Genomic DNA, 11,488 nt, shown 5'->3' on the forward strand with positions numbered 1-11,488 from the left:
CGAAGAAAAAGGCTATTCCTCAAGAAAAGTGTATTTCAGTCTACTGAAACAAAATCGGGCATAAATACGAAGCATAACAGGATTCAGTATGGAGGACAGCCACGGTCACCTCCGTTTATTTGTGCATGGCACAAGAAATTTACGAAAACAGACAGTATTGGTTAAAGGGAGTGGACGACCAAACAGATGCATAACTTTTTAACATTTCAAAAAAATACCACAGATGTCTTTCTTTTGTAATAAGTGTATGCACCGTCAAGAGATTTTAGAGAGGAGTCGTAAAAGGAGAATGAATGCTGAGACTTACGAAAGGGATCTTTTTTTTTTTTTGGTGAACCGTGGGCCTGTGAGCCCCAATACGAATCTTATGTGATTAAGTGCTGTATAAATAAACTTGAATAATTTCACACAATAATGATCAACAATGAGTTAACAAGGTAAGAAACAGACTAATGTCAATATATAACATTATTTATACAAATCTCTGATAGGTTTTACATTTTTAAATGATCACTCTACAGCATTCCTAGGAATGCAAATGTCCCATCACTGGTGGGCTATTTTTAGAACAGGCCTGCGAGGGGCATCCATCAGTTGTAAATGTTCACTATTTGCATTGGAGATTGTTCCCAGGTGCGAATAGCGGGGGTTACTTGTATAGTGAGCAACACTGACTCCTTTATAGTGTTTTGCGAGTCGAACACATCTATTCAATAATGCTCCGCTAGTATCTCAAGAAGCGGGTTTGTCTGTAGGGACTTCGTGCTTGCGGTTGGATTGATCTCATCTGAGTCAATATCCGCTCTGTAGACTAACCGCCGAGTGACGTTGTGTAAACTTGTGTCGCAATTCGTGAAGCTTATCCAGGCATCCCGCGAGCAAACGCGTCACGCCGAAGCTTCAAGCTGCTTTCGAGGTCAAACACGTCGACTAGTAAAACAAACTGCGCTTCTCTAATCCCGCGGCCAACATATTTCACTTCAAAACGGCACATTTTCAACAGGATCCATCAGGCGACGATGAGTAATCCCGAAGAAATTCCCGCGGAACTTCACACTAAGAACTCTCCCGTTGACAGCCGCTTCCTCACCTCCCGTTGTCCTCGCAGCGTTTGGTTAACTTGGACTCGGCTGAGTGACTGAGGTTTACCCGCCTCAGCGGAAGCCGTTTGACCCATAAAGATTGTCTTGTTCAAGAGTTATGGCCAGCACTGAACATTTTCTTAGTTACTGTACTTAAAGTTCGCGTGAAGTGAAAATAAACATTTTGTCTTGTAAATTTGACACCACAGAAGACTGTTGTTCACAACCCTGTCAAATTTGAAAAACTAAAAAAGTCACCGAGTATGTAAAATGATGCTTTGAAAATCCGCTGACTTCGCTCTCAGATGCTGTGCGCTTGTCCGATGAATGCGTAAAACCACGCCCCGCTGAAAAATGTATGCTACTTTGTCGCGCAACTTTCTCATGCCTAAACATCCCTACATATTTGAGCCTCCGGTGCCTGGACTAAATCCCACCGGGTGTTCGCCGGGCGTTCCATGCTAGCCACTAGCTAGCTTGCAAGCTAACAGGCTTCCAGTGTTTCTCTCGGCCGGCGGATTCCTCTGCGGTGTCACTCTCTTGTTTGGGTGTTTAAATAACGACACCAAGGTGTTCAGTAGATTGCCGCACCCAGGGAAGACTTTCGGCATAGCGAGCTAGCTACCAACATTGTAGTGGTAGAAATGGGCCTAGTAATAATAACTAAGTAGCTCGCAATTGCGTGAGACAACCGCTGGTGCAAACAAAGGCGCTAAAGTTCTTATACAGTGGGAGAGCGGCGACTCATGTCGGACACCCAAGTGCGTCACCGGGTGCCGTTTAAGCCATGCTAAAAAAAATGGGTTTTTTTAATTAAAATTACACCCAAAAAAATAATAATAATCTGGAAAACTGTGGACAGTTTAATGCTGTACCTCCACAATTCAGTACTACATAGTGTAGTTCTCAGTCTTTGCATGTTTCCAGCAATTATCTTCAATCATGGATAATGTATTTAGAAATAAATCTCTGGTCACTTTAAGTTTATTTGCAGCCGTGAAGTGAGGTCTCAAAGGGCTTCAACAGGATCGCAGCTGACAAAAATCAAGATCCTGATAAAGCCTGTTAAACTTACATGGATTCAAGAAGAAATGTGACTCGTTGCCTCTCGAAAGCCGACAGCTTGGTTTGATGACCGACGTGTCCAACAACATCCTGGACCGTACACACATCTTTCATTACAGCAGTCGTTTGCAGTCTTGGGAAACGCTTGATTGAAAACTACTGAGGGTGGGCCGCACAGCGGCGGAATCATCTTGACGTGGTGTGATCGCCGCCGAAGGCCAGAATGTTTGCTGTTCCAGTAAAATGTTTTTCATCTCAGCAAAGCCTCCTGGACACATCTCGGTTGCACAAGCTGCCGATGCAGAAACTCGACACATTATCAACTTTTATTAGGTTAACTTTTGGCAGACTGGAGAATTTCTTTCGGATAATATTTTATGATCGATCCCGTTTCATGTGGGCGTCATTGAATTTGTGACGTACTCGCTTTCATGAGATAAATACCTCTGGCAACGCATGCATTTGGACAATATCAGGACATGCAGATGAGACGCTATTAAAGACAATCCTCACAGGTCTCATCGGTGCTACAAAGCCTCATTCCACTTCAAAGAGTTATTGTAAAAACAAGAAGTATGTTTGCGTATCGGTACATGCTGCCACCTGTCATGTCGCAGCCCGTGTTCAATTAGTGGCCAGTGTGCCAAAACGCTGCCACCGGAAGCCAGATGAATGGCAGGAATGTGTCAGAAAGCACATCCGACAAAAACTAAACAAACAAGTGGCTCATACAAAAAAAGCTCAAATCTCAACCAACCAATCTTCTTCAAACTTGAAGGTGTCTCTGGACCAAAAGTGTTTTCTTTCAGACACAAGCGCCAAGCTCCGATACAGTAGATCAGAATTCTCTTGTGATCATCAGACTTTTAGGAAATATTCTTACAACGATGAGACAGATTTTAAAGGATTTATACTCCTTAGAAAAACTTTTGAGATATTTGGCTTCCAAGTGAAATTTCAGGAATAATTCAAAATGCACACGTCCAACTGTTCAGTTTCAGTAGTACACAACTTGCTGTTCTCTAAAGTGTTGGAACCATGAATGGACCCATACATTTCTTGGCTCAATTAGAATTGCGATCTAAAGAGCCCTCTTCGTCGTGCTGTTCACATTTTGACATCACAAGACGACACGTAACAATTGATCAACAGTATCTCGCCATCAAACAGGATGTTCTCAGTGGCCACTAAGCTCAGAAAGTCATTAGCAGGTTGTAACAGAGATACCGAGAGACTGGAAGAGTCACAGAAAGGCAGAGAAGCGGACGTCTGGTGAAATATGAATTTAGCTGTTCGGCTCCTTGAGAAGGGCAAATTGTGCAAAAAAGACTAAAAACAATTACCTGGAAGGCGAATATCCCAAATGTTTTGTGTGTAGTATCTGACCAAACATGTCTGTGGTGGTCCAATGTGCCCCCGGAGTCTGACCAACAAGCTTTGGGAACGAGGCTCTTTGCGGCATAACTTGCCTCCTCCCACTCCTCTCACTTGCGTTCCCACGTTGGGACAAAGGAGGCCCGCGAGCATTTATTGTGGTCAGTGTGTCAGTTCTATAAATATTATGTCAAGGCCGAGAGCTTTTGCAGCGATATGAGGAGCTGGTTTTCTGATGGGCGGCGAGCCTGTGGGACGCGTGCACCTGGAGCTCCGAGCGCCTCTGATGACATTTACAGCGAGCGCGGTGGACGTGATGCGTCGGTTGGGAGTAGATTGCGCTTGACGTCTCCTGCGCCGCGGTCGGGGAAGGGTCACTGGGAGTTTGCAGAGTTGCGTGTACGTTAACGCGGGACAGATGCTTTGTCAGCGTCACCACTCTGTAGTCTTAAATTTCTTGGGGGGGGGGGGGGGGGGGGGGGGCTCTCTCCATTCTGGCCGAGCAAGCAACGGCATGGGCATGTTTGTTCTCTCTGGGAAAACAGGGCTTGGGAATGACATAATGACCACCCGCTCGGGATGATGTCGTGAAATGTGATATGGACTCTGCTCCCAAAGAACGCCAGGAGACAAACTCGCCCTTTCAACAGTAGAGTTTGGTTTTGTGCTGGCTCGTTGTTTACTTGGAGATATTGAAACACTGATTAAAAATTGCATACATCTCGTTTTCAGGGGGCTGGACGGCCTTTACAGTAGGTTCCTAGTTTATGATGCAGTTTCTTATGCGTTAGCAACATACTATGGAAAGTTCCGACTGAGCAAATTCAAGTTGCTCTGTATTCTATCACGTTCCTAATGTAGTTATAAAGACATAACAGTAACTAGAGGAATGAAAACACCTGTCGGACATAAATTCGAGATTAAATTAAAAAAATTGAGTGTCGACATTTGCTGCCTCACGAGGGACAGTGATGGCTCTACTCTTTTTTTTTTTTTTAAACAATATTTGTTTTTTATTCCATAATTACATTTATGCAGTTAGACTCACAAGTTTAATCTGTTCCATGACCAAGCTTCTAACTCAATTTATTTTGTATTTTCCCCATTGAAATGAAACTGAAATGCCACTAATTCATTGCAGCCCAGAGAAAAACATCACAAGAGTTGGGTTGGCCCTGCAGCGAGCTCCTTGCGAGGGTCCTCATTTTGTATTTTTGTGTTGACTGTTCATCCCGTTCAACTAACTGAAAATGGCTGAAAGTAGTAACCTCGATACCCCGGATGTCGGGACCGTCATGAACCAAGGACCTCCCTATATTTGCCTCAAGGTCCAACATCAGTCACTGACACACATTCGTCATGTGACATTCGGGGGGAAAACAAAACAAAACAAGCAGGCCGCTTTTCAAATATATCTGCATTGACTTTATTCGTATTTCATTGCGCTATCATACTACATGACAATAATGGCGATTATTATTTACTACAAAAAAGGTTGCATAAATAATTTAAATGTGGAAATAATAAATATTCAGTTCACTCTTGTGTTTGTGGAAATCGGCCCCTTTTGCCGCCCACCGGCACTCGCTCACACCTGATTTCCCCCCCATCCCCTCCCCCTCCAGTCTGGCGAGGGCACCACTCAAGTATGATATGTACAATCAATGGCAAATGCTTTCCAGGTGCGCATTTTTAACAGTCCCAAAAATCTGCAAACATTGTCAGGATGCTTTCAAATCGGTGGACAATGACAGGGGCGCTGCTAAAGGGGAGGATGTCTGGTGTGTGTGTGTGTGTGTGTGTGTGTCCCGGTCACAACAAAAAGGTGAAAAAGGCGTCTTCATGGTGCAGTTGTATTTACAGAATGGCAGGAGGAGGATCACTCTTCTTTTGGGTCTGTTTGTGGGCTCAGAGAAGTCATAATTCCAAGTAATGCGGAAGAGGTGGCAGGCCTCTTTCCGAAGCGGTCAGCATCCCTTCATCGGAGCCCCATTCCCACCCCCCTGATCTGCCAGTGTCCCGTCTAGTCAGAAGCAGATGGATTACAGCCCCTTTGGTGCATCTTGTCGGCCTTAAATGTAGCAGGAGGAGCAAGCGTTGTATGTTTGTACAGATGGCTTTGAGGGCCCGGCGGGGAGGATGTTTGCTACGCTTGAGATGCCTTTATATCAGGACAAGCGCCCGCTGCGACGTCTTCTCGTGGCGAGCCCCGACATTTAAGGTTTGTCATGCAGAAAAGAAAACCGAGATTGGCTGAAAAACACTTCAAATCATTCCTGCTTATGAAGTCGCTCTGGAGTGAAATGTCTCTCGCATGTCCTCTCCAACAGAGAGATCGTTCGGGTTGGTTGTGTGTTGTCGGGAGACTAGCAGAAAGATTTAGTACGCGTTGTCTGTCAGCGGCGTGTTGTTCTTGGTCCGGTCCTGGGACGAGCGCCCGTGCTTCTTGTTACGGGGCAACCGCGGGATCTCCTTGGCTTCGGATTGGTTGTGATGTGGCCGGAAGCGCTTGCACTTGCAGGAGGTGACCAAGCGGGTCTTGTAAGTCCGAGTGTTGCCGTCGGGACAGCGCAGCTGCACCCGGCGGGTCCGCGAGTGCGCCGGAATGCAGCGGTAGTCCGAAGCCCCGCCGCCACTCCTCCACCACTTCCCGCGGCCGATGGAGTTGGGCATGAGGTGCGAGGGAAGGCACTGGCCCGAGCACACCAGCTCCTTCACCAGCTTGGCGCTGCGACAGGATCCGTCTGTGATGTAGCGGGTGGAACGCAGCTCCCTGCAGCTCAGCTCCGAGGCGCCTGGGAGGCAAAAGCGGGATACCAACTGGTTATGCAATAGTTAAAGTGAATAAGAATCATTGAACGCAAGTACATTTTTGCAGCTTCAGTTGACATTTCATTTCGAATTGCACGGAAATTTGCGAGGTTTAATTTGATATTTTTACACAATTTGTCAATATGGGCTTTAAAGGAAAGCTGTGAATCTATTATTAACCCAAGATATTTGTATTGGCTGACAATTTGCTTTTTTTCTCCATTAACAAGTATGTCGGGGTCAGGTGATACTCCATTTGTTTTAGTGAAATACATGCCTACAGTTTTAGAAACGTTTAGCTGTTAGTTCAGTTCATAACGTCAGCAAAGCAACGAGAATACGTTTTGATGTCAAACAAGCCTGAGCCAGTGCTAGCTAGCTTTTTTTCTTCTCAGTAAGCGCTACGCAAGTAAATAAAATAAAAAAGCAAAAAAAAAAAAACGTTTTGTGCTTAGATCATGTATTTCTTTATCAAAACAAGTTTTGTATATAATTTACAGTGTTCGGCCATGACCAGTTAAACAGGCGTTGAATCAGCACTTCTGCTTTTAACAGGTTTTATTTTTATTTTTTTTATTATACATCTGCTTGACTATAGAGTGTGAGTACTTTTACCACCACTCTCAATTTATGATCATGTCGATCAGAGGGAATTGGATAGATTGAACGCATGTCGAGGCTACATCTTGAAGCATTTTAGACTTATAGGGATTTTAGGGATGGATTGTGCTGCCAAAATGGACAGCTAAAGAAATTAGAAGTAAACTAAATGAAGTAATTCGATAAAAACAATGGAGTACAGTTTATGTTTAAAACAAAGACTGGGGCAGCAGGGGGATGGAATGAGGTTCCCCACCCAAAACGGCAAATTTAAGAATTTTTTTATGTTGCGTTTGGTCGCTTGTAAGCAGTTTTGCTCATAGTTGTCGACAAGAACCCGTAGCCTGGACTCTAATTTGTTACAGTTGGCTTGCATATTTTAAGTCGAAAGGATAAGCTCAGAGCCTCAGCCTTTCCTTGCCCCTTGGTTGCTTGCTACTGATTAACATCAGTGTGTAAATCATGGCACATATTTTGTATGAGGAAAATCTCACGGTACACCACCATACAAAAATGTCACAAAAAGTATACATACAGAAATAATGACAGGTACACATATTACACAGGTAAATTGTACCGTTCTCCACCTCCTGAAAGAGCATTTAATTGTTCTGCAAGTCACTAAATGTCGCTGGCATAGATAGATGAACAAAGACACATTATTTGTAGAAGAAAATAATTTTGGGAACAATTAAGTGAAACTGGATCATTTTCCCCAGAACACCGGATGAGTTCTTGTAGCACTTGGGAATCACGGCACTAAATGACTGTTTAGGTTTTTTATTGAACTGAGCAAAAATGAGCGTTCTTTGGTATTTTCGGACCCCGCAAGGGACTGACGACCACTCCATGGGGTACCCCGCCTGCTGTCAGCTGGGATAGGCTCCAGTTACCCATGACCCGCTGGATCAAAACCGGATGGAAGGACCGGAGTTTTTCCCCATTTGAAATGGATTAATGCATAACTGTTGGTTAATGTTTCAAATGCCTGTCCTTAATTGCAATTACGTCATCCAGTTACAGCACACTTTGCTTTTTTTACAATCAAAAAGCAACCATATTTAGCGACAGTGGAAGCCGTGGAGATGAGCATTTGTTAATTTAATTCCATCCGTGTTCCCCAACGGTTCAAGCCTCCGTGCGCAGACGTCCAGCTGGCAGTCATCAGCTGATGCGGAGGAGCCAGTAAAGCGCTCCATCAAACCTAATGGAGCTCTGAGCTACAGGGGAGGCCTGGCACACACGGTCACGCTGGGAACTCGGCAAAGTGCTGACGGAAGACGAAACGGCCGCCTCTTTAAGGCACCAAACAGACCTGAGAAAACAGCCATCTTAAATTTCGGCTGCATCTTTTTAGCGGACACATGCAAGAGCTATTGTGTTGGCTTTTTGTTTTTGTTTTCTTTCTTTCTACTGGCAGCGTGTTGAAAGACCCAAACAAACAACGGGCGGCGGATCTGCTTTCCTGTGGGCCCGCTTCACAAAAAAGGGACCAACAAAAGGATTCATGAGAAGCGACTTCCGTTTTATTCTCCCAGAGAAAACCCAATCCCGATGTTTTTCTGTGGCCGCAATACACGACGGCGGCTCGCACGATCACTCCGAGGTCGGCTCGGCTTGTAGCCAAGAATTATTGGCGAATCGGGGACAACTGGTGCGGGGTAGTCTTGGCCCGAACAGCCCCCGCTGGCACCTCACTGGCGACAGAAAGCATTTCCATCTCTGTTCCCAAACGGTTACCCGAATTGCTACCATACTTCTGACCTAAATGAGCTCGGAGGCTCCACAATTTCAGGCTTATAAATCGTATTAGCGATCTTTGCTGTTCCTCTCACGCAGTTGAGCTAGCATTAGCGGTAGCCACAGTTTTACTCACTCTGGTCAGATGACGTCACTGGAAAAATTACTCACGACACGCAGTTGGAGGCTTGTTGTATTAATTCATCTTTAATCTAGGCTTGCATTTTTTTTTTTTTTTTTGTAAATTAACAAAATAATTGCATTAAGTTTGGCAACACTGTGAGCTCATCTGGCAGTAGCTAGATTGGAGGAAAGGACATGTCACGGTTCTGCCATTTTAAAGATGACACAGGTTTGTGGTTTATAGACGATCGCAATTTTCGCTTTCCATCCTGTATCGTTATTGCTTGAATCAATACGGGTTCCCGTAGCTTTGCTAACATTGTCAACTCGCAACCCGAAAAATGCTAAATTAGCTGCTGATGACAACAAAAAAAGTGTTTTTGCAGAACAGACAAATTCCTTTTTCGGCTGGTACAAGACAACGCATTCGTTGTAGTAATTCTTGTAGCTGGCAAGCAAACAATTCTCTTAAATAAGGCGATGGATGTTACTGCAGTCCCTGTTTTTTCCACCTTATAGGTCCGTGAGACCTCAATCAACCGATAAAGATCTCAATCACGCCTGACTTTGCTGCTCTAATTATGTCTTTTTTTTTTTTTTTTTTGGTCATGTCGTCACCTGCGCAGGTTGTTAAAAGCGACAAGCCTATTTTGACAAAGTAAGGAGTAGAAAGTACAAGATATATTTTTAAATGTATGGAGTAAAAAAAGTTATCAGAAAAACAAATAAGTAGATGGCAGAAAAATCTACTTCAATACAGTAACGAAGTATTTGGAAAGCGCACAGGCGAAGGAAGACCTCAAATCCGACACTCGCAGCTCGTACCTCTTTGCGTTTGGTACAAGCATTCATTTCTCTTCTCGGGCCACAGGTGGGAATGATTCTCAAAGGCAGCGTTGCGTTAAAAAAGCAATTTCCAAAGCCCCGTCATGGATATTTGTAGCCAGAAGAAGGCTGGTGTTTTCTATTAGGGCCGACATGTTGCTGCAATCAGAGGCTTGCGTCCCTAAGCGGAGCTTGACTAATCGTGTCAAGCGAGACAGGCAATAAACTGATGAACAAATGAGGGGGTTCCGATGTCTCTGTCCAAGCTCCACTTGCACCCGTGTCAGGAAAGAAACCGCAGGAATGTGTGTGTGTGTGTGTGTGGGTGTAAACCTGATTCCGAAGTCATCTAAAGCAAGACAATTAAAAACCAAAAGAGAGAGGAATTGAAGTGAGATAATGAAGATACAGCTTTCTTTGCTAAACTGCTCAAGATTTTGGCGTCCCGCTGAGAGCTAACATAAAAGTTGCCTTTTCAAGAACAAGGAACCATTATGCCAACTTTAAATGGAAACAGCGTCACCAATCTGCATTAGTAGAAAATGTAATTTTTAAAAAAAAAAATATATATATATATATATGATATGGCTACATTCTACTCTTAAGTATAAAGGATTTTACGAAGGCTTGTAATACAATTTTACTGAAAAGTGCCCGGTTAATGGCACTTGTATGTAAACTGTGCAAATTATGACAATCCAAATCAGCTACAAAGACAAATAAAAGCTTAACTCAATGAATCCTTAAAGGTTATTTAATTATCTATATTTTAAGACATTGTGTCTATGTTACTCCCTCACAAAAGCAAAAACAAGAAAATGGTGCTGAAATGAGGAATATACACCTTAATTTAAGCAAATATTGTCTTCCAATGAACAGGAAAATGTCGATTGCACAAATGTTTTTTAAAAAAGGTAAACAGCTATTTTTTTTTTTTTTTTTAAATAACTGATGTCTTAATACTGTTGTATTCATAGATCATACGCATAGAATTATGGTATTTGTTATCTTAAGGTAAACTTACTCATAAGCAGTAAAAAAAAACAATTCTCAATACCTGAAGCTTATTTAGAGAAAAATAATGTTTGAAGAGAACTGCCTGTCAAGAGGAAATATCCTGACAGACAAATAAGCACATTATGCCTTGATTTGAGATATTTAATCTTGGTTAGATTTTGTTTTTTGCAGAGCACTTGATGTAAAAAAAGCTAATTCTGGCAATCCAAATCAGTTGTCTGTTCATGATCTGTATTTCTAAGATAAATTAAGAGTTTCACTGAAATGATTGTTGCAGGTTAACACATTTAGATTTCAGGACATTGGGTCTGTCATGTTTCCATCACACATTTCATATTTTAAGCACAGCATGATAAAGAGAGCACTTACTGTAGGAGACTGAGTTGCTTGCTCTTCCACCTGTTTTGGCCCTGTTGTTGTTATTATTCATCGTGTTGTTATTGCGGTCGCTGTTGTGCGTGTATTCCGGTACGAGCTCCGTGCCGTCGTTGGGCACCTGCCTCCGAGCCTTGCCGGCGGCTGCGGAGGCGCAGCAGCATCCGCGGAGCAGCAGGAGGCTGAGGAGCAGCGGGGGAGCAGCGTGCATGCTGCAGAGCAGGAGGACGACAGCGAAGTGGGGCAATTGGGGGAGGTGGTGGTGGTTGTCGGATGGGTGGGTGGGCTTCTTGTGGAGGGCCAAGACACTCGCTCACGCTTTTTAAAGTCTCTGGCGGGAGGCTGCCAATTAGGCGGTGACGTAGATAGAGAGGGAGGGCCTGAAGCTCAGCCTCCGACTTCACGATGTTGAATGTTTTTCCTTTTGGTGGTCCACGCTGTTGCGTCATCGCATCAAAGTCCATCAAAGTCTGGGC

At 43.9% G+C, this 11,488-nt stretch overlaps 1 protein-coding gene across 1 annotated transcript; it reads right to left on the bottom strand.

The window, feature by feature from the left end:
• Positions 1–4,931: 4,931 nt before the first annotated feature.
• sost (sclerostin) lies at positions 4,932–11,288 on the bottom strand. The gene is made up of 2 exons (XM_061706339.1): positions 11,007–11,288; positions 4,932–6,316 (listed from the first exon to the last, which is right to left on the bottom strand). Exons 1-2 carry the CDS (start codon positions 11,221–11,223, stop codon positions 5,901–5,903), a joined length of 633 nt encoding a protein of 210 aa, XP_061562323.1. The 5' UTR covers positions 11,224–11,288; the 3' UTR covers positions 4,932–5,900.
• Between the last annotated feature and the right edge of the window lie 200 nt (positions 11,289–11,488).

Source organism: Phycodurus eques, chromosome 19 (assembly GCF_024500275.1).
Source record: "Phycodurus eques isolate BA_2022a chromosome 19, UOR_Pequ_1.1, whole genome shotgun sequence".
Taxonomy (NCBI): domain Eukaryota; kingdom Metazoa; phylum Chordata; class Actinopteri; order Syngnathiformes; family Syngnathidae; genus Phycodurus; species Phycodurus eques.

Coding starts and splice junctions, on each gene's coding strand:
- sost (XM_061706339.1), bottom strand. CDS start 11,223: ATGCACGCTGCTCCCCCGCTGCTCCTCAGCCTCCTGCTGCTCCGCGGA. Junction 6,317..11,006: donor AAGCAACTCAGTCTCCTACA/GTAAGTGCTCTC, acceptor TTTGCCTCCCAG/GCGCCTCGGAGCTGAGCTGC.